The following is a 24,040-nucleotide window of genomic DNA, read 5'->3' on the forward strand; positions in this document are numbered from 1 at the left end:
GTATATTGAGGTACGAAGACAGTTGAGAATAAAGAAAACAACGAAGCTAATGATTAATAAATATTTAAATTATTTTTGAATAGATGCATAAGTTAACGTATATATTATTATCACGGTAATTAATATTTTGAAATATTCCTGTAAACCGAATCAGAATTTTTTATTGCAGTATGTACTTACATCTTCGAATAAAGTCCCAACGTTTGCCGTGACTAATAATAAATTTGAATTATCCATTATGAATAAGAGATTAGTATGAAGGATACTGACGAGGAGTTTCAATCACTAATAGAGAATTTAGTAATAACTCAATATTCTTAGCTGTAATTAAAATAGAGAAAATTAAGTATTAATAATATATGTGGTTATGTGATTACTCTGTAAAAGTGTTGTCATATGTTGTGTAAAGAGAAAGCTTCAATATGCGTAAGAAACTGTCAGGTACAATAACAGAGAGTTAATTTATTTGCAACATTACGACATTGTTGAATTATTTTTTAATAAAAACAGGAAAAATCTTTAGCTTTGGCTGGACCGAAGCTCAAACACCCTGTACAGGTGCATTTTTCATATCATAAAAGCGCATACAAAGATAATTTTATTGATTTTGGTCACACAACATTACTCAGACGCACAACACTGACACATCATATTAACCACTTCACAACTCACGTTCCACATCACTACACCAAGTATCAACACAACATTCACGATGATACCACACTTGCGGATTACACAACTGGTCTATACCCCACACCAACATTAACAAAAGAATGGACGGCGATTGGCGCATTTACTTCTTTTACAAAATCTCTATATATAAAATCTTGTCACGTTGTTTGTCCACGATGGACTCCTAAGCTACTGAACCGATTTCAGCAAAATTTAGCACACTGGGTTCAGTACGAACCAACTAAAAAGATAGGATAAGATTCATAAATAAAAAATACAGTGAAAGCCCTATTAAATAGACGCTCTATTAAGCGGACATCTCACAATTTTTTGATGTTTAGTAAGTACAATCTATTAAGCGGGCAACTCTATTAACTGGACAGAAATTGAGAGGCAGGCATTGAGAAAGCAGCCTTAGTTTCGTTATTTTTTCATTGAAATTTATTTGTATGAACATATTCAAAATTAAACCTCAAGTACAGTCATTTGGATTTTTATACGGACAAAAAGTTTTCGCCTTTATTCCTAAATACAATTTTCACGGTATTAAATAGTTTATATATGAACAATAGTATAAGATGTATACCACAGCAACGCGTGGCCAGATCCACAATTTTATGTATGTATTGTGAAATTGTAACCAAACATAATTGGCTTTAAAATCTAGTTACCCAATATGAAATTGCAGAAAGCGTAGAAAAAATAATAATCGGACAAAAACACCTTTAACACGACCTAAATCGAAGCTCCAGAAGACCCCAAGCAGCAACAAGAAACTTAAACATAGGTTTTTTGATATCCGGACAGTATAAAAAATCCTCCATACTTAGCCATTCGAACATTTCACGAAATGGCAGAACACACCAAGTCGAAAACATACAAGTTTGAAGATAATATTCTATCTGGAAGTTACAGCCTTAGCTATAACAGTCCTGCGAGATCCGCTGTCGGCACGTCAAGGACACTGGAGATAGTACTGCAGACAACCATATTTCCGGTCCCTGCGAAGTCGAGCAGCCTCAACCCATTTGAGGGGTTTCGCCATGGATACTAAGTTTTCCGAATGTTGTACCAAAGTACAGCGTCTGTTACGCCTCTGTAAAGCCATATTGTATCTGCATCTACGTCCGCACACACACCGATATGGCGGCCACAAGCCACTTATTAGTAGTAGTAGTAGCAAAGGCCAAACAATAAGTCTACCAATCTTGAATTATTTGGCAACACATAACCAGTGCTGACAATCGTGCCGATCTGGGTACAAGAGGGTGCAATCCTTTACATCTCGCCACCACCACCCTCTGGTGGAATGGGTTCCGTTGAATAACAGAATTTCCCGATTCTTTATTTTATTAAAGAAGTTTCACCTAAGAATAAACAAAAGTATGTTCCAGAAAGAAGCCTAAAGCGCTCTTTACATGGATGGTTTGTGAGGATCAGCTGTAAAAAGCTTCAAAACTACAAGATCAAATATGAAGAATTGCCAACATTTTTAATTCGGATTGAATCGGGCACTTTTTCAAAGGAACACCCTTTCTGGCCACACCTGAGCCAGGCGTGTAGTAGCTGTCCTTATTAAAACGATAGAAAAGATTTAAAATCCCATATCTACCCTCAATGAAAAGGGGGAACTTTTATATGATTTGGTTGTATCGTTTTATGATTTTCAATTTACGAGCGATCTAGTTAACATGTTGGTTCGCTTATGTAAATCGACTACTCGAAAATCATCGTTTATTCGTTTATAATATTTAAATTTGGCGCCGACGACAACCATGCCACATACCGTGGAAGCAACGTCCAAATTAATAGTGCGAGAAATACTTTTCTTCCATACAGTTAAGATAGACGCAAAACTGTCGGTTGCACGAATATGCCGTACTGTACGACCGATGTCAATGCAACTGCAGTTCATAAGAACTGCAATAACCAAATGATGTCGACGTCAACGTTACCGACCTACTCCAAACTACTTAAAGTCAATTGGTCAACTAAAAATATTTTCTCTTTCTTTCTTTCTCGCGACAAGTTAAACTGAAGTTTAACAATAAGAACTAAGATAGAACTAAAGTTCCGTATATATCAGAGAGCTGCAACGAGTATGATAAAATCAGAATAAACAGTCGTGCAAAAAACACAATTAAATCAATTCAGTTCAGCATAGACAACATTTTTGATCAATTCGAGTAACCGCCAGCGTCAACTGATCTGATGCAACACGAACAATCTGTTCTTCGGCAATCACGATCGAGTAAACGGTGTGGCTGGCTTCGGTTCCAATCGTATCATGTCAGTTCATAGCGTTGCGACGATTGTTTGAAGTGATGTGAAACTTTGGGTAAACTAAAAGTAAATCTAAGACAGTGGTCGGCATTTCTTAGCACAATTGTGCAAACTAACTTCACACGTCCACTTACGCTCTGTCATTGTCGAGCCAGCAACGAATAAACATCACGCAAGACTAGAGCGCAAAACCAAATATGCCCTGCGAGAAATATTTTATGATTATAAATGCCTTTGGTGTCATGCAATGCCTTTTATGTTCCAAGTCTTTTAAAGATAATAGGGAATATATCCTCAAAAGACATTTTGTTAATTATCATTATAATAATAATTATTTATAACATTTGCTTAAATTTAATTCCAATTTCTCACTGGGCTACTTTTTTTCGTGCTCACCAACACAGTGACAGATCCTCTCATGCCGACCACTGATCAAAGAGTAAATCTATGAGTACAGCAAACAGCAACAATTTTCTGCTGGACTAATTTAAATCATGTGTGACAACAAATGGATCAGCATTGAAAATGTGCGCATGTTACAAATTTTCGAAGCGTAAACAATGAAAAATCCATCGAGAACGTACATACTTACATAAAACAAACATTTGTTGTATGCATGACTCGATGGAATTTCCATTATACATATAACATATGCATATACATTCATACATGTATATACAAACAAATGTATTTGAAATAAAACAGAAGTGCACCAATAAATCAGTGTTTAGGGATGATATAATGTACAAACAGAAGGTCGATCATTTTAAACATTGAAGCATGAGTTTGCATCACTTCGGGTATTTTCTGCTGATGCGAACGTTCACAAACAAATCAGGTATAAGCTGATCGCTAGTGATTCAAAGTTGTTCTCTATTGCCGAATTGAAGACAAACGGTGTGCTTCGTGTACATGAGCCGAACTGACAGAATCAGACAGAGTAACGGATCAGTACTTAAGTATAAACAAAAATTTATTACCCGTTGGAGTTCTCTGGTATATATATAGTTTTATAAGTTAAACCTATTATAAGTTTAACAGAGATTGTAAAACTTAGTTATTGAACTACCGCAGTCGAATAAGGGATCTTTATCAGAACAAAACAAAAACAAACACAAAGCAGTAAAACGGCCAAGTGAAGGTGTAAATATAATGAAAAATAAAAATATTTCCGTGGCAAAAAAATTAGTAAAAACAGTTTAAAAAAGAATTATGCATTATTACTCTTTTGCAAATTATTTTTGAAACATTTTTATAGAATTTATTTGATAATGCTTCATGAAAAGGATCGCCACATGTTATAAAATTATATTTAATTAAAGTTACAAAAAAAATTCTAAGAAGCAAAATTTAGAAAAATAAATAAATAAACCAACAAAAAAGTCGATACCAATTTATAAAATAAATAAAATAGCCAGAAAATATACACATATAACAACCACAATGAGAACCAACAACCAGGATCTAAATCTAATATCGGCATTAGACCTCTTGAAGAAGCAGCTAAAATTAGAGAATTTAAGGGTGACGGAAGCTACGACGCACATTGGGGTAAAATGTGTCGATTTTGGAGATTAATTCAAAAATCAAAATTCAAGGTACAAGTAAATTTTCGGTATCAAACAAAAGTAGATAAAATTCTACATCACTAACTGAACAAATATTTTGCAAAAAAATTACAGTTTTCTTGTAATATTCTCTGAAAATTGCAAGTTTATTTCTTTTTGTGTGCGCACAGTGATATACGTGATTTTTTTCATTTTTCGAATTTTTTTATTTTCTTTAACTGGACAAATCTTGAGAAAATTGTAATGGAGCCTTCTTGTTCAGGTAATTTAGTAAATACAAAAAGATTTCATTTGTGTTTTTATGTGTCTCTAAGTATTTCAATTTTTTTTTTGGGCGAAAGCCTTAAAATATTGGAATTTCGACCTTATATGCAGACATATAGTTGTGAGTTAAGCGGGGTAAAGCAAATCTTGTTTCATTCCTGTAATCTATGGCTATTGTAGTTTCTTTTTGTAAAAAAAAAGTTGCGCCAATACTGCGCACTTTCTCAGTATATGCATTTCTTTATGCGAACTACCTGGTCATATATACATGAATTTCTCAAGGCAGAAGAAGAACAAATAAAGCAATTGCAAAAAAAAAGGGTTTGTTATTGTTTTTGTTGTTCAGTGGATGGCTGTTTGCTTTGTTCACACCCTACGTTACGATAAGCGGCAGTTTAAATGCATTCTTATGCATTATGCAAATATTCTGGAATAGTCTAAAATTCGTGTTTTACTTACATATGTATAATAATAAACATCATCACATACATTTTTAAAATAAAATTTTGATTTCTTACATTTTGTAATAATTAATTAATATGGCATAAGGTTCTTATCTAAGGTTTAGGGTATATGTAAAATCATGATAACCGACATTGTTTTTTCCCGCGCAATTTGTATTACTAATGTTTGTATGTCATGTGCAGTCGAGAGAAATAACAATAGTGATGTACATATATTTAACTAACATGGTAAAAGCGATACCGACATTAACTACATTTAAAGAGGATAACAATATTATTACCTTCCTTATAGGAACCAGTTCTAATGTAATTTGGGTTCCTCGTCAAAGTCTTTATGACATAATGAAAAACTCTGGCTGTGATAAATTTAATGAAAAATTTGAATTTTTAAAAGAGCAATTGAAAAAGCGTATTGAGCCATCTGATGAATTTATAAAAGAGTTTCATGACAGGATAAAAACCTTTATTAGTCAATTTAAAATTCGTTGGAGCAGAGCCAATAGGCATGAAGAGCGTTTCCTTAGAATAAACCAAAGTTGGCTGGATTCTTCGATAGGTTTCACCCATTCATAAGGAATGAAACGTGGCCGCAAAGAACTTTCATTTGAAGAATCAAATGAGAAAACGAAGCCAAAAAAAAGTAAATTTTTAAGAGATAGTGTGCCTTTGCCTTTATTAGCTTATGCTGCACAAATGAGTTTTAGAGCTTCAGGGCAAGTGGAAGCGTCAACGATAGTGAAAGAGGTTGCAAGTTCACCATCGAGAGCGAAAAAATTTCATAAAAGTATTTCCAAATCATCACTATCACAGCAAATGTCCAAAGAAGACCCTTTATTTGTTTTGGTGGAAGCAAAGTTATCTCGACAACAGTACAATGTTATAAGGCAATCTGCTCCAGATAGGTTTCCTTGCTATTCATATGTCCAATCAGCATACAAGGATTGTTATCCTAGACGTGAGAGCATGCATTTTTGCGAGATTTCAGCACAAGTAAGCTTGCAAGCCCTTTTAGACCATACCACTGAGCGTATAACTTTAGCCCAAAATAACGTAATTAAAACATTGAACGATGAGGAAATGACGAATTTATGCTTGTACACTAAGTGGGGATTCGATGGAAGCTCTGGACACAGCTCATATAAGCAAGCGTTTTCATCACCTGTATTGTACCAATCAGGTTGATTTGTGGAAGCAAAATTATGTGGCAAAATCCGCGCCCAGCTTCTACCAGGCTCTGCAGGCCTTTAAAAATTGAATTTGTAAAAGAGTCCACAGCTATTTCTAGAACTGAAAACGAAAGAGTTGGTATAGAAATACGAAATCTTGTTAATTCGGTTATACCTTATGTAAATAAACATTTCCAAGTTAAACACAATTTAATTTTATCTATGGTTGATGGAAAAGTATGCAACGCATTAACAGAAACAACATCTACACAAAAATGTTATTTATGTGGAGCTAGCTCGAAAGATTTTAATAAAATTGATGAAATGGTGAAAAAAGTTGTAAAAACAGAAAATTTACAATTTGGGCTTTCAATACTTCATGGGTGGATTAGGTTCTTTGAATGTCTTCTCCACTTATCATATAAATTATCTATAAAAAAGTGGCAAGCTCGAACAGAAAGCGAGAAACTATTAGTTTCGGAAAATAAAGCACGGATTCAAAAAGAATTTAATGATAAAATTGGTCTGATTGTTGACCTACCGAAACCTGGCTTTGGGAATTCTAACGATGGCAATACAGCTAGGCGTTTCTTTCAAAATCCCGAGATGTCAGCAGCAATTACTAAAGTTGACATAAATTTGATTAAAAAGATGCATACAATACTAGTAGTTGTTTCTAGTGGGCGCGATATTGAGGTACAGAAGTTTCGTGACTACGCTTTAAATACAGCAAAATATTTCGTTGAATGTTATCCTTGGTATAACATGCCTCCAACACTTCACAAATATTTTATCCATGGACCATAGATAATATCGGACGCTATTTTGCCAATCGGACAATTATCAGAAGAAGCTCAGGAAGCTCGAAACAAAGATTTTAAGAATTTTAGAGAACATTTTTCTCGCAAATGCAGCAGAAAAAAAGCAAATGAAGACATATTTAAAAGACTTTTAATCAGTTCTGACCCCGTTATATCAACCATAAGAAAATTACAAAAAAAAAAAGTGCAGGATTTACCCGAAGAAGCATTAGAGTTTATCGTGATAGAGAGTGGCAATAATAATGAAGTTGATGATGATGAAGGCGATGATAAAAATTCAAGCGAAGACGACAATGATCATGAATATGATTATAGTGATGAAGAAACAGTTTAAATATTTTAAATAAAATTTGAAGCTTAAAAAAATTACACATTTAGAAAACCGATGTTCAGCATATTTTTGTTTTTTAAGATATAAAAAAAAAACAATCAAAAAACTCGAATTGCATTATTTTCTTACTTCTTTATGATTAATTAACTAAAAAAAAATAACTTTTCCATAACTAGAAGACTTGTGGGAATTAATCTCCATTTTGAGCACCATTTACCCCACTGTGCGACGTTTCACCATATATCAGAGAGGTTGAGCTGACTTTCACGCCTATATGTTTATGAATTTTGGTATTTAGAAAATGTGTGAAGTAAAATCACTTATCACCGAAGCAAATTTAATAAAGCTTCAGTATCTACTTATTAGAAGCTTCGTTAACGAAAAACTTTATATTAACTTTTTACCCTGCTATGATAACATTTTTAAGGAAAAACAGTTATCCTGAGCAAATAAAGGTCTCAGAATCTGATGTTGAAGTTGAGATAAAAAAATTATTGGACCACATTGCGTCACAAATGATATAAATGAAAGGAATAAGTCCTCTAATCTTCCTTCGTCAGTCCGTAAAATTTTAATTCACGCTCCCGATGTTATTCAATATACACCAGTTTCAATTGGAGAGCTCTTAAGACGTTAAGATGTATCGACTCCAGCATACAAGAAAGAACTAATGGATCGCTACACATCACTTTCTAAACCGATTGCTTTTGAGCTTAGATTCTTTCATCATTAGTCAAAGAAAGTATCATGCAAAAGTAAATCAATTTTAATTATCATACTTTTTGATGTAGTGGAATAATATTCAAAAAATTTCTTTTTTGGTTTATCAACTTTTTAATTTAATATAATTAACTAAAATTTGTTACCATCGGGAGGTGGCGGAGTGGGAAACGGGAGGGAAATTTTAAAAAGCTTTGGCAAAAGTTTCACTTTTATATACGCAGTGGAAGTATTTTTGGCTGCTGATTCCATACTGACCTGAGATACAGACCACTGTGCACTGGTTTCAAGGCAAAAACAAGTTGACGAGTTCGTAAATGGGACTAATCGAACCATCAAACCACAAAACGCCATTAAACGAAAACCTATAAAGTGACATAACTAAGCACTAAATAGAGATACAAAGTTGTAATTTGGCACAGAGGTTCACAGGAGCGAGGAATCAAATTTTGAAAAAAATGGACGTGGGTGTAATTCCCATACCTCTTAAAGCATTTAAGATCATAAGGACAAGCGCTTCTACCAGCATTGTAAAAATGGAGTTATTTCTCCGCATATAAAGGTTTTGTTAAAGCGAAATAAATCAATAAATAAATATTATGACCTTCAATTTTACCTACTTCTCGGGACCTGCTCGACAGATTTCAACAAAGTTTGGTAAATATCCCTTTGTTACACAATTTTTCATATAATACAATTTTCTTTTCTTGATAACAGTATGCCTGTATATCAAAAATGGGTTGATTCGGATGAGGGATTATCTTATCTCATATACCCAATAGAAGGATTTTCAAACTTTCGGCTGACTTTATACACCAGACATCGGTCAATCTGTGAGTTATCTTAATTAAATTGAGTGAGCGTGTTTTGATGTAATGTATCTTTATGTCGAAGAAAAATAAAATCGATTGAAAATTTGCCCAAGCCCTCATTTTACTAATTAATTTCACGATTTTTGAACATTCGGTGGACTTAATGAAATTTAGAGCATATTATTAGTATGTAGAATGTAAGTAGTATCTATGTGGTATTTCCATAAATAAATAAGACCGGATGAACATATCTCTTAAATCCCATATACCTATTACACTATTTTCAAAGTTCCGGTTGGCGTTGTACCATTATATATGAATTACCTCCACTCTCATATACTCCATATATCATCTCGCACACCAAAAATGTACTGTTTATCTACCACTAACTATTTTATTATTTACATTCATCCGATTGTGTATATACTTATAACACTTTCCACATTCTTATCTCTATATCAGTTTTTTTTTTTTTGGTACTTAATTTTGTATATTTTACTACCTATTCGATGTATAAAGCCGATTGGCATATGGTTTTTTAAATAAATAAATAAATAATGATTTTCGTTTTACAAGCAAGCTTTATGACGTTCAGTGTGTCAACTATATAAAATATTCGGTTACATCCGGACTTTGCCATTCCTTATTTGTTCAATGATCCCACGTTACATTCCTACAAGAACACTGCCAGTCAGCTGAACCAGAGAACTTAAAAGTATAGAGAAGGTGCAAATCAAAATCTGTATGATGGTTCGATTGCGCGGCTAACAGAGCTGATAGAATCAGATCAAGGAATTCGCCGTTTCCATTAAATTCCGACACGTTTATTTGTTTCAAAATTAATAAATTTTGTGGTTTTTTTCTATCCATTTCAAGATATGTATATTTAACATTAAGCATAGCATATCAAAATATTTTTTTTTTACACAAATAAAAAAAATTAAAGTTAAAGATTAAAATAAGCATAATTTATATCAAAAAAGTTTACGTACACTTATGAATGTTTACATAAAACAAAAGTAATTACAATACCTTTAACGGTTTTTGGCCTACATTTTGTTGCTATTACTGTCCCTAGACATCGTTGTATGCTCCTCACTCAATTTCTAGAATTATTTCCCGATATTTTGACCCACTAAGTCCACGATCCAGCTTTTTGGCCTTATTTTGATGAAATTCGATGTTTTCGAATACGGTTTTCCAAAAAGTTCCAGATATTTTGAATAGGATTAATGTCTAGTGATTGCGGGACCTATGGAGTTATTTTTATTTCCATAACAACCATTCATGTACAAGATAAGACATGTATTTTGGGTCGGTATCCTGTTGGAAATTGGTTTTGCTGCTATGAACAGCCGATTTAAGCACACTTAAAATTTAAATTTTTGTCCTTAAATGTTCAGATACATATGCTTATCCATGTTTTCACTAATAAAGTCCAAATGTCCAACTCTAGATGCAACCATACACCCGCAAACCATTACATTACCCCCACAGTGCTCTACCATTGGCAATACATTTTGTCCTTGCGACTCTTCATTGATCTTTCTGCACACTTTTCGTGATCTATTCGAACCAAATTTATTAAGTTTTGAATCGTCGGTGAACACAATGTTTTCCCAAAACCAATACGGTTTGTTTAAATATTGTTTAGCAAACGCCGACATTTTCTTTTTATTAACCTTATATATGTATGGCTTACGACGCGCGACTCGTCTATGATAACCAGCACTCTTCAACAAATTCCTTACTGTTTGGGGATTTATTTTTTTGTGTACATTTCAAAAATGTATAAGCATATGTATCTGAGCATTTTAAGAAAAAGATTTAAATTTTAAGTGTGCTTAAATCGGCTGTTAATAGCAGCCATTTCTATTTACCACAGGATAACGACCCAAAACACACAACTTATCTTGTACGTGAATGGTTGTTATGGAAATAAAAATAACTCCATAGGTCCCGCAATCGCTAGACATTAATCCTATTCAAAATATCTGGAACTTTTTGGAAAACCGTATTCGAAAACATCGAATTTCATCAAAATAAGGCCAAAAAGCTGGATCATGGACTTAATAGGTCAAAATATCCGGAAATAATACTAAAATTGAGTGGGAGCATACAACGATGTCTAGGGACACTAATAGCAACAAAATGTAGGCCAAAACCCGTTAAAAGTATTGTAATTACTTTTGATTTATATAAACAATCATAAGTGTACGTAAACTTTTTTGATATAAATTATGCTCATTTTAAGCTTTAACTTAAATTTTTTTTATTTGTGTAAAAAAAAAATATTTTGATATGCTATATTTAATGCTAAATATACATATCATGAAATGGATAGAAAAAAACCACAAAATGTATCCATTTTGAAACAAATAAACGTGTTGAAATTTAATAGAACTAGGTGTATGTAAACTTTATTGGTCCACTGTATATGTAAAATGACAGAATAAATAAAGAGAATTGCTTTGTAGAAAAATATACAAAATATATAAAGTCACACAGAGAATGTAAAAAAGCATTCTCTGAGTGACATATGCATGCTTATATTGAATTATATGAACCATTGTCACATATGCGTGATTTCTTTGTGTTATAAGAACCATTGTTTTCCGAAAAATGGTAAAAAATTTATGTTATAAAATTAAAAAAAAAATAATTTTCAATAAATTATTATTTCAAAAATTATATTAATTTCGACTATTATAAAATGAACTTAAATGTGCTCATATAAACACTTCATTCATTTCTTCAAAAAATTAATGACCTTCATGAAATATGCATTTTCGCATTATTTCGTTATCATTTCCATATTTGTACCAATAGAATTTCTATGGCATATACATATATTATTTCTTTGGCACATTTGTCTGTATGTTTACGAAAGCAAATGCGAGCCACATACATATGTACATACATTCATAATAACAAGTGTCGCACGCTTCCTTCGCATCTCCGTTGTCACGGTCAACCAATGGCCGAAACTTGCGTTTTGTCAAAGAGTCAAGTGCTGAACACATTGAGCGCGACAGACTGCAAGCGACATCTGTGAAATACATACGTTCTTATGGACACAGTTATATTGTTGTGAAGCTGCCTCAATAAATGTGTCCCTAAGAACGTGTGGAGGATGAAGTCATGTGTAGAAGTTCACGCAAGTGAGGAAAGTTCTCTGATCGCCATTCACTTGGGAGTGGCCAGAAACGATTCTTTTACACATGGCTCAAGCAGCTCACTACTTCCGGTCTTTGACCAAGTATCCTCTGGGTAGCCTAAGAACATCCGTTCGAAGGCGAGCTAAAGTGAGAAGGCTGACATCACCGCCGTCCAAAAAATGCGATGGACGGGACAAGGACAGAGACGAGTAGGTCCTTGTGACATTTATTACAGTGGCCATATAAAGGAGCGCAAGTTTGGTGTGGGATTTGTGGTGGGAGAGAGACTCCATCCCGAGTCCTATCATTCACTCCGGTGAATGAACGTCTAGCCACAATCCGCATCAAATCGAGGTTCTTCAACATATCGCTGATTTGCGCCCACGCCCCGACGGAAGAGAAGGACGATGTGACCAAAGATGCCTTCTATGAGCGCTTGGAGCGCGCTTATGAGAGCTGCCCCCGCCACGATGTCAAAATCGTGCTTGGCGACTTTAACGCCAGGGTGGGCAAAGAAAGTATATTTGGCACTACGGTCGGTAAATTCAGCCTCCATGACGAAACATCCCCAAATGGGTTGAGGCTGATTAAGCTACCTGGCTGTCTCCGGATTGAAAAGCCACCAACTAGATCGATCATGTTGTGTTAGACGGAAGACACGTCTCCAGTGTTTTAGATGTGCGTGCGCTCCGAGGTCCTAACATCGACTCGGACCACTATCTTGTTGCAGCTAAGATTCGCACCCGCCTCTGTGCAGCAAAAAACGCGCGCCACCAAAAACAAGGAAGGTTCGACGTCGAGAAGCTGCAATCACAACAGACAGCTGAACGATTTTCTACTCGGCTTGCACTCCTGCTCCCTGAGAGCACTCGTCAACAACTCGGTATAAGGGAACTGTGGGACGGCATTTCAAACTCCTTACGTACAGCTGCCATTGGTTTTCGGAAAGTGCAAAAGAACAGCTGGTACGACGAGGAGTGCCGTGTCGCAGCGGAGAGAAAACAGACTGCCTACCTCGCAACGTTACGATCGACCACTACACGTGCGGGATGGGATAGATAACGAGAGTTGAAGAGGGAAGCGAGACGCATTTGTAGACAGAAGAAGAAAGAGGCTGAAATGCGTGAGTACGAAGAGCTTGATAAGCTGGCCGACAGGGGTAATGCTCGAAAATTCTACGAAAAAATGCGGCGGCTTACGGAAGGTTTCAAGACCGGAGCGTATTCCTGTAGAACCCCCAAAGGTGATCTAGCCACTGATGCCCAAAGCATACTTAAATTATGGAGGGAACACTTCTCCAGCCTGCTGAATGGCAGTGAACGCACAACACCAGGAGAAGGCGAACCCGATTCCCCAATCGATGACGATGGAGCAGACGTTCCATTACCCGACCATGAAGAAGTTCGAATAGCAATTGCCCGCCTGAAGAACAACAAAGCGGCAGGAGCCGACGGATTGCCGGCCGAGCTATTCAAACACGGCGGCGAAGAACTAATAAGGTGCATGCATCAGCTTCTTTGTAATTTGATTGGAATTTAAGTGTGCTATGCCCAATCCATAAAAAAGGAGACCCCACAATCTGCGCCAACTACCGTGGGATTAGCCTCCTCAACATCGCATATAAGGTTCTATCGAGCGTACTGTGTGAAAGATTAAAGCCCACCGTCAACAAACTGATTGGACCTTATCAGTGTGGCTTTAGACCTGGCAAATCAACAACCGACCAGATATTCATCATGCGCCAAATCTTGGAAAAGACCCGTGAAAGGAGAATCGACACACACCACCTCTTCGTCGATTTCAAAGCTGCTTTCCACAGCACGAAAAGGAGCTGCCTTTATGCCGCGATGTCTGAATTTGGTATCCCCGCAAAACTAATACGGCTCTGTAAACTGACGTTGAGTAACACCAAAAGCTCCGTCAGGATCGGGAAGAACCTCTCCGAGCCGTTCGATACCAAACGAGGTTTCAGACAAGGCGATTCCCTATCGTGCGACTTTTTCAACCTGCTTTTGGAGAAAATAGTTCGAGCCGCAGAACTTAGTAGAGAAGGTACCATCTTTTATAAGAGTGTACAGCTGTTGGCGTATGCCGATGATATTGATATCATCGGCCTCAACACCCGCGCCGTTAGTTCTGCTTTCTCCAGGCTGGACAAGGAAGCACAGAAAATGGGTCTGGCAGTGAACGAGGGCAAGACGAAATATCTCCTGTCATCAAACAAACAGTCGTCGCATTCGCGACTTGGCTCTCACGTCACTGTTGACAGTCATAACTTTGAAGTCGTAGATAATTTCGTCTATCTTGGAACCAGCGTAAACACCACCAACAATGTCAGCCTTGAAATCCAACGCAGGATAACTCTTGCCAACAGGTGCTACTTCGGACTGAGTAGGCAATTGAGAAGCAAAGCCCTCTCTCGACAAACAAAAACCAAACTCTATAAGTCACTCATAATTCCCGTCCTGCTGTATGGTGCAGAGTCTTGGACGATGTCAACAACGGATGAGTCGACGCTGCGAGTTTTCGAGAGAAAAGTTCTGCGAAAGATTTATGGTCCTTTGCGTGTTAGCCACGGCGAATACCGCATTCGATGGAACGATGAGCTGTACGAGATACGACGACATCGACATAGTTCAGCAAATTAAAAGACAGCGGCTACGCTGGCTAGGTCATGTTGTCCGGATGGACGAAAACACTCCAGCTCTGAAAATATTCGACGCAGTACCCGCTGGGGGAAGCAGAGGAAGAGGAAGACCTCCACTCCGTTGGAAGGACCAAGTGGAGAAGGACCTGGCTTCGCTTGGAATATCCAATTGGCGCCACGTAGCAAAAAGAAGAAACGACTGGCGCGCTGTTGTTAACTCGGCTATAATCGCTTAAGCGGTTTCTACGCCAATTAAGAAGAAGAAGAACGTGTGTATTCTAATATTTGACAATTGTCGCTTGCAGTCTGTCGCGCTCATTGTGTTCAGCAGTTCTGTGATGATAGAAAATCCAAGCTGTGCCGAAAAAAATAAACGAATTGCCGCCAATTGTCACCGATTCCCTAGCCGCTGTACAACTCCGCCTACAAACCAGCGTAAATATGTATGAAGATGTATGAGCTTGCATACATATCGACGCAGATTTTTGCGAGTCACGGAAAAATATTTTGGACAAATATTGTAAATCGACAACGGCTATGTTGCCAATTTTGCCACTTCTTTCTGTGAAGAAGCATCAGAAAGTTGTTCAATTTATGATTTTTAGCTTTTGCCATCGTCGCGAAAAGACGCTTGTAGGCAAAGGCATGCTCGAGGAGATGTTGCGGCGTCTGTTTCTATGAATGAAGCGAGGTCGCTTGTGGAATTTGCGCCTGCGTTTATGAATAAAATCGTTTTTGTTGTAAAATTTACTACATTTGAACTTCGACAATTTGGCAGCCATATTGACTTGTGGTGCTTTTGCTATTTAGACAATTGTTGTTTTTGTAGAACAATGCTTCAATTTTTTGTTGGCGACATATTTACATGTGTACGCATATGTATGTTTGTATGCTTATGCATTATTTGTTCGGAAGTGTATACAAATATACATATGTACATATAAATATATGTATATGAATGCATGAACATGCAAATTAATGCGCGCGCATGAATACATTATATTGATAAGTGATAAAATCATGATTTGAATTTCTGAATGCGCACATGCGTATACATTATAAGATTATGATATGAGCATGTGCAGAGACATAAGATTAATATGATAGAAGATGTATGTATGTACATACATGCATACATACATACATATGTATATATTGTTGTGATAAATTTAATTTCTATTAGTAGGAAATATAATATACCACAAAAATATTTATTAGTATAGTATATTATGTAAAAATTAAATAAAATTATTAGATATGCAAGTCCAAATTGACTATAAATATTACTATGCATGCATTCATACAAAATTATACTCATATCATAATTATATTTACATGTCAATATTGAATTGCCGACGGCAAAACGCAAAAGCATACATATTTGCATACATTGCTATTCCCAAGTTGAAAGAAAAATTGAAGCATCATAAGGTGCATGCATACATACATATGTATATTTATGTCTCTTCATATTCTTGGGCATGTGAGACAAGAACATAAAAAAATTTGTTTATGTTCTCTGTGTGAGAGGTGTGTTTTGTACACATTTTTCGCTGTTCAAAATGAAATAAAATATAAACGAAAAGCAAAACGAAATTCTTCGTTGGGAGTGTATTTCTGTCTCTTCCTATTCTCTGCTTCGGCATATATGCCATGTCATCATATGCCGTAAATACAAATATTTCTGTCTATTCATATTCTCGATTAGAATATGTGAGAGAATTGTAAAAAATGTTAAAATTGCGAGGCGAATTCCGACCTACAATGTTAACAAATGCGGCGAATTCCTTGATCTGAATCTATCAAATGTTCGCAGTCGAACCTGCACCTTCTCTATACTTTACATTCTCTGGCTGAACGTACATTTGAAGCGCTGAACACATAGAGAGCGACAGACTGCAAACTACATCTGTCAAATATTAAAATACACACGTTCTTATGGACACTGTTATTTTGACAGCTGCACTACTACACGACTGCAGGCCGACAGTTGTCGTTCTCGCTAACTTCAATATCCTCCTATATTTGCCAACGACAGTACGACGACAGTAGAGTTGACAGTAGAATGGGTTGATAGAGAGATGAGGTAGAGTGGTGTTGCCACTAATATATAAAATGTAAAATTATTCACAGCTCTAACAAACTTGAAGTTATTTTACAAATAAAAGCATAAAATAGCTATATTATAGCTCTATTATATCATTTGTAATAACAATTGATAATTTAAAGCAAAAATATTGACCTATTTACTTATTTTCTGCATAAAAAATTTCACCTTGAACAAAATATTAAAATTTCATTGAAGTGAAAGGAATTAGTATGGCCACAACGAAATTGTGTACATACAAAATGACAACTGCATTGTTTTGTGTACATGCCGGCCATTGTGTTGTTGTTGCTACTCAAAATGTACATGTAGTAAGATGAACAACGACGTTTTCAGTTCACTGTCGTGCTGTTGCAGTCTGTCGCAGTCATTGTGTTCACCACTTGATTGTCATAGCTGAAAGAAATTCAGTCAGCGCGCAGAACAAAGTTTCTATCATTTTCTTAAGGGCCTAGTAAAAAAACTGATGTAAACAAACGCATGCGTGTGAGCTTACATCTCTCTTTAACACACTGGTATTCGGAATTAAATCAGTATATATCTCTACTGCTTACTCTCATGCTTTTTCTTGATTCATTGCTGACCACAAATCTGTCAAAGCTGAAAATTGTCAATAATGACTGAAAAGCTAACATAGCTGCAATTTGTCATTTATGACTGTAAATCTTTCAATGATGACACATTTTTTTTTGTTCAAATTAGTTTTATCCTTATTCATTTATAATCTGAATATTAAAAAAACATGTATGTCAAAAATGTTGTAAAAATTAATATAACTCTATATAATAAAATTAATTACATCAGAATTAAATTCGATATCTTATAAAATTTATTTTTAAATCTATTTTACATTATAATATATTAAATCATAATAATTCATATTTCAAATCACAATAATTCATTAATTTTAAATCATATAATTCATGTTTCAAAATCATAATGGTAATAAAATAAAATTTAATTATTGAAAAATTATATTAATTGTTTCTTTTCCTATTATTATATTTTTTTTGGTTATTTCGGTGGTGACCCCGTTCAATAGACCTCCGTATACTCTTTTCCAAATTGAAAGATCCTTGTGGCTGGTAAACGAAATTGAAATAAAATTGAAATTAATTAAAAATAGTTTTCTGTTGCTTTTACATTAAACTTATTTACCTCTTGAAACTTCTTCGAAGATTTTTAGCTTACATAATGCTTGTTTTTCTCCTCTTCCTTCAAAATTGAAATACTCTATTAGGCTGTCTGCAAATATATATTTGAAAGAGTTTTGAATATTGTCCGATGTCTCTTTAAGTTTGTGGACATAACTGATCTGTAAAATAATAATATATAAATGTAAATAGTAATTTTTAAGATGTTGATATTATAAATAATGTTTTTTACCATAGATTGTGCGAACTCAGGTTTCTCTAACATTTCTTCCACTTCCAAATATCCCTCAAAGTTTTGAATAGGTAAAAGGCTCGCTACCTGCTCGAGAGCCTCGTTTTTTTCCTCTCCGGTCATGAGGCACACCGATCGTTAATTTTTTTTTAAGTGCACCTTACATTCCCTAATCAGGGAACTGTAGATTTAATCACAAAACATAAATCACTTAAACAACGCACGAAATATAATAATTCTATTTAGAATTCAGCACTTAGCAACACTTCTCGTTTGTGGCAAGAATAATAGTAAACATTTTTTTGCGCAACATTTTATAAACGTACATACATATATGGAATTGTATGTATCTCTTTTTATAGGGTTGCTTTTCTGCATACAGATCAGTGTTGATAAACAATTTTTAGTGTTCAAAAGTGTTTATTTAAAAAAAATCAACATTGACAGTCATTTTAAATTTCATTTTACTGTCAATGATGACAGTGTTGAATAATTAAGCTATTTCATTCTTACATATATAAGCAATATCATTCATAGGTTTCTTTTTTTAACATAAGCATTGACAGTCATTTGAGTGTAATTTTTTCGTCAGCTCTGACATAAAAAATGTGCGTGTATTAGTGAAACGATCAGCAGTTTCTTGTAGCGATTCTTTTCATAATTCCTTCGATGAATACAAAGTTACCAACGGCATTTAATCTCATTGAACCCAATTTTCACATATTGCACTCAACACCCCATAAAGCAGCCACCCCATTTGCGCTAGTTAAGACATGACTTACACTGAACCCAACTGATAATAGCTACCACACATATACATCTGCCTAGCAGTAAGCTGACATCACTTACTATAAGATAACACTATCCAAATAACTAAACTAATTGTCATCCACATCAGCACTTTTCCACTTCAGTACTTTTCCACAATAGAATAGAAACCACAAAACTACAACTGATAAACATATTACTTTGAAGCTAAGTTTTTTGTATAAATACAAGCACCCGCTTGTATACAACATCTCTTTTTTCTGTTCATTAAGTGATTAAATAAAGATCGGAGCTAAAAATATATTTTTTAGAAAATAATAAAGTGTAAACTTTAATTGGCGCCCGAGCAGGGACCCACTAATAAAAAGGAATCAGAATAAATTCCTTAACAAGTGAAGGATATAAAAACATATCCTAGGAAAGTGTCCCAAAACTAAAAAGGACCTGTCAACAAAAAAGAATTCGATACAAAAATCCTTCAAGGACAAGAAATAAGGTTGAATTCAGTAACTAAAATTCAAGCAAATTTTCAAAACGGTTCAAAACTTAAAAACAAAACAAGAAAAAACAAAATAAAATGGCACAACAAGCAGCAGAGATCCAAGCACTCCAAGCGATGGTACTTGATTTGCAGAGGAAATTCGCCGAAGCTCAAATAGGTAATACACCAATAATAGAAGCCCAGGATGAAATCTGTACATACACTAATCCCAAAGAAGTCGACTTAGGACTCTTCAAATCAGCAATAACAGTGTTTAGTGGAGATTATCACGAATATAGAAATTGGAGAAAACTAGCAATAACTCTAATGAATACTGTGAAAATATTTCGTGGACAAAACATTTACACTGAAGCCCTGATCCTTCTCAGAGGAAAGATCACAGGACGAGCTGCACAAATCCTCATCAACAACAACACAAAGCTAAACTTCGATGAAATCATAGACCGCCTAGACGACTCTTATGCAGATCAACGCCCACTCTATGTACTCGAGGAAGATATGATGAGAATACGACAAGGAGAAAAACCTCTCCACATATACTACGATCACCTGAACCAAGCACTCAACGGAGTATTATCCAAGATGGAAATGTCACACAAAAATGAATTTGTGATAGAAGCTCTATCAAAAGAAGTGCAACTAAAAGCGATACGTACATTTATCGCTGGGTTAAAAAGTACAGCAGCAAAAAACGCGCTGTACTCCAGAAATTGCTCAAACCTGATGGAAGCCTACGGTATAGAGTCAGCAACAATGGCAGAGACCACAAATATACCCACCTCTTCAACCAACTTTCGTGCAACAAACACAGCCAGTGGTACCAATGGATGTAGATCCTTCCTCAACAAGATTCAGAAGACAACCACACAATCCACAACCACCACAATTTCAGCAGACAAGCAGACAAACACCGAATCCCTTCAAAACAGTAATGCAACGAGTAGGAGAACAATTCAAGAGAAGCAGAGATGAATCATCAAATATAAATCAACGCAAAGCGCAGCGGATCAACCAAATGAATGATGCACAAACTAATGAAGATAACATATCACTCTACAATGAAGCAGCTAGCGTAAGTTATAAAAATACTAACCAACAAAAACATTTTTTATAAGGCATCACGGTCTTCCAACACTCCGACGTACTGCACCAGACGGAAGATACGTGTATATACTAATAGATACAGGTGCCACAAGTAGTTATGTAAGTAAAGACTATCCATTTGCAGAAAGAATTAAATTAGACAAACCTATTAAATTCAATACATTACATGGAACTTCAGTAGTTACCCACAAAAGAGAAATTAAACTCGTAGGATTTGACTTAGATTTTTACGAAACAGAAGAATTAAAAGAATTTGATTTAATATTAGGAGAAGATTCCTTAAGAAAAATGAAAGCAAAAATAGATTTATTCGAATATTCTATAACATTTAAAAAAATATCTGAACAAGTAAAGGAAAAAATTATTTATACGATAGGGAATAAAACCTATGAAAAAGAAATACACGAGCTAATGAAGAATAATTATAATAATGAGATATTACCGTTTACAACAACGATACAAGCAGAAATTAGAACAGAGACTAAAGAGCCAGTCTGGGTTCGTCAATATCCATACCCTTATGCAGACCAAGATTTCGTAAAGCAAGAAATAGAAAAATTATTAAAAAACAACATTATTAAAGAAAGCAAGAGTCCATACAACTCACCAATATGGACAGTTTCAAAGAAAGGGCTAGACGAAGAGGGAAAACCAAAGAAACGAATGGTGATAGACTTTCAGAAACTGAATAAACAAACGGTCGCAGATAGATATCCAATTCCAGATATAACAATGTGACCTTACAGAATTTAGGGAAAGCAAGATATTTTACAACACTAGATTTGGAATCTGGATTCCGCCAAACATTAATTAAACCAGAAGATAGGGGAAAAAACAGCCTTCTCGGTAAATGGAGCTAAATATGAGTTCCTTCGATTACCGTTTGGATTAAAGAACGCTCCGGCAACATTTCAGAGATGTGTGGATGATATTCTCCGAACATATATTGGGAAGTGTGCATATGTCTATATCGACAACGTCTTGATCTACTCTGCTGACCCAGAGCAACATATCAAAGATGTTACAAATATAGTACAAACACTACACTCCGCAAATATGAAGATTTCGGAAGAAAAATCAAATTTTTTTCAAACAACAACTGAATTTCTGGGACACATAATCCATAACGGAAGAATCACCGTGGACCCTAGTAAGATAGACGCAATAAATAGATATAAAATTCCTGAAACACTACAGGAATTACGATCATTTTTAGGACTAGCCTCCTATTATAGGAAATTCGTGAAGAACTTCGCACATATATGCAAGCCATTAACAATTTACCTAAGAGGAGAAAACGGAAATATTTCAAAAAATAAAAGTAAAAACGTAAAGTTACAATTAGATAAAGAAGCACTAAATGCTATAAATGAAATAAAAAATAAATTAAAAGAAAAAGTTGAACTATATCAACCAGATTTTAATAAAGGATTTGACTTAACCACAGATGTTAGTAACTACGCAATAGGAGCAGTACTAAGCCAAGGAAGAAATCCTATATCATTCATATCAAGAACATTGACGAAAACGGAACAAAATTTTGGCATTACAGAAATTTAGAAATTATTTATACGGAATAGCAGACCTAACTATATACACAGACCATCAGTCTTTAATATTTTCCATATCAGAAAAAAACCCGAATACTAAATTAAAGAGATGGAAAATTTGATAGAAGAATACGGTGCCAAGATAAAATACAAACCAGGGCATGAAAATATTGTAGCAGACGCTTTATCACGACAAATAAACATAATGTCAGATACGTCAATGCACTCAGCTGAATCATCCGCACCAAGAAACATAAAAATGATAGCAAAACCATTAAATTCATTTCAAACCCAAATTATTTTAATACCGTCACAAACAAACGAAAAAACAGCAACAACTATATTTCCGCGACACGAACGATTCGAAATAAAATATAACACTGAAGAATATATGATTCAAACATTAAAACAAATAATGAAACCTAAAATAGTAACAGCATTCCACACTGACTTAAAGACGTGGCATAAACACAAAGAAAAGATAGCAAACATATTTTCAACCTACTACAAAGTATTTACACAAAATAAACTACACGATATAATAGAACAAAAAGATAGGGAAAATATATTAGACTTTACACACAAGAGAGCACACAGAAACGCTCTAAACAACTATAAAGAAATATTAGAAATTTGTTATTGGCCAACACTAAAACGAGACACAGAAAAGATAGTGAAAAATTGTGTCAACTGCATGGAGAATAAATATGAAAGGAAACCAATTAAACAATTATTAGGAAAAAGCCCAGTACCAAATACTCCAGGCACATCAGTACAAATGGACATATTTTATATAAATGGCAAAAGTTATCTCTCTTCTATAGATAGATTTACTAAATACGCATACGCGGAAGTAAACTACATTTTCATGAAATAATAGAAGAAGTGTTATCACAAATTTTTCCGAACTGTACCGAACTCATGACCGATAATGAAAGCATATTCGTCGGCATAGGCACAACCGCATTATTAAATAAATTACAAATTAAACACGAAAATAAATTCGTGAAACAGCAAATAATCATTCAACTTCCAACGCACAAGTAGAAAGGTTACATTCAACGATATTAGAAATCGCGAGGACTTTAGCTAACGACAGAACTACAACTACGGAAGAAGAAATATTCTCAGCAGTCAAGGAATATAACAGGACTATTCATTCGGTGATAATGGAAAAACCAGTAGACTTATTTTTTAATCAAAAGGAAATTAACGAAAAAGTGAAAAATAATATAGAAAAAAACCAAGAACGTATGTTAGAATACCATAATAAAAAAAGAAGCCAAAAAGATTTTGAACCAGGACAAATAATTTATGAGAAAAGTAGTAGAAGACAAAAATATAACAAAAGATATATTAAACACATAGTAAAAGAAAATAAAGAAAATACGGTGCTTACAACGAAAAATAAACTAATACACAAAGATAACATACGAAATGTACTACCCGATAATAATATTAATAATTCTAGTGAACAAATCACTACAATACCAAATAACTAATGTGGAAAATAAAAAGTTTATATTTACCGAGACATATCCGTCATACATTTATAATGAATCAGATTACTTATATCACATGATAAACTTAACAAAAATTTTAGAACATTATGACACACTCTCAACATTAGCTAAAAACTCTCCGGAATTACATAGGGACATAGCCTTAGTCAACAGAATAGAAGTGTTAAAAAATCAGTTAATAATTAGAAGAAAGA

The 24,040-nt window shown here is 34.8% G+C and overlaps 1 protein-coding gene across 5 annotated transcripts in view; it reads right to left on the minus strand.

The window, feature by feature from the left end:
- Nucleotides 1-24,040, minus strand: part of LOC120780668 (inositol polyphosphate-5-phosphatase A) — a 530,962-nt gene that overhangs the window by 436,038 nt on the left and 70,884 nt on the right. For 3 of the 5 annotated variants that reach the window (XM_040112926.1, XM_040112930.1, XM_040112927.1), the window contains exon 2: nt 181-321. The exons of the other annotated variants lie outside the window; for them this stretch is intronic. In XM_040112926.1, the coding sequence (XP_039968860.1) occupies nt 181-237 (57 nt within the window). In that variant the 5' untranslated portion in view covers nt 238-321. The remainder of the gene's footprint in view (nt 1-180; nt 322-24,040) is intronic. 5 annotated transcript variants of the gene reach the window in all.

Source organism: Bactrocera tryoni, unplaced genomic scaffold, assembly GCF_016617805.1.
Source record: "Bactrocera tryoni isolate S06 unplaced genomic scaffold, CSIRO_BtryS06_freeze2 scaffold_25, whole genome shotgun sequence".
Lineage (NCBI taxonomy): Eukaryota > Metazoa > Arthropoda > Insecta > Diptera > Tephritidae > Bactrocera > Bactrocera tryoni.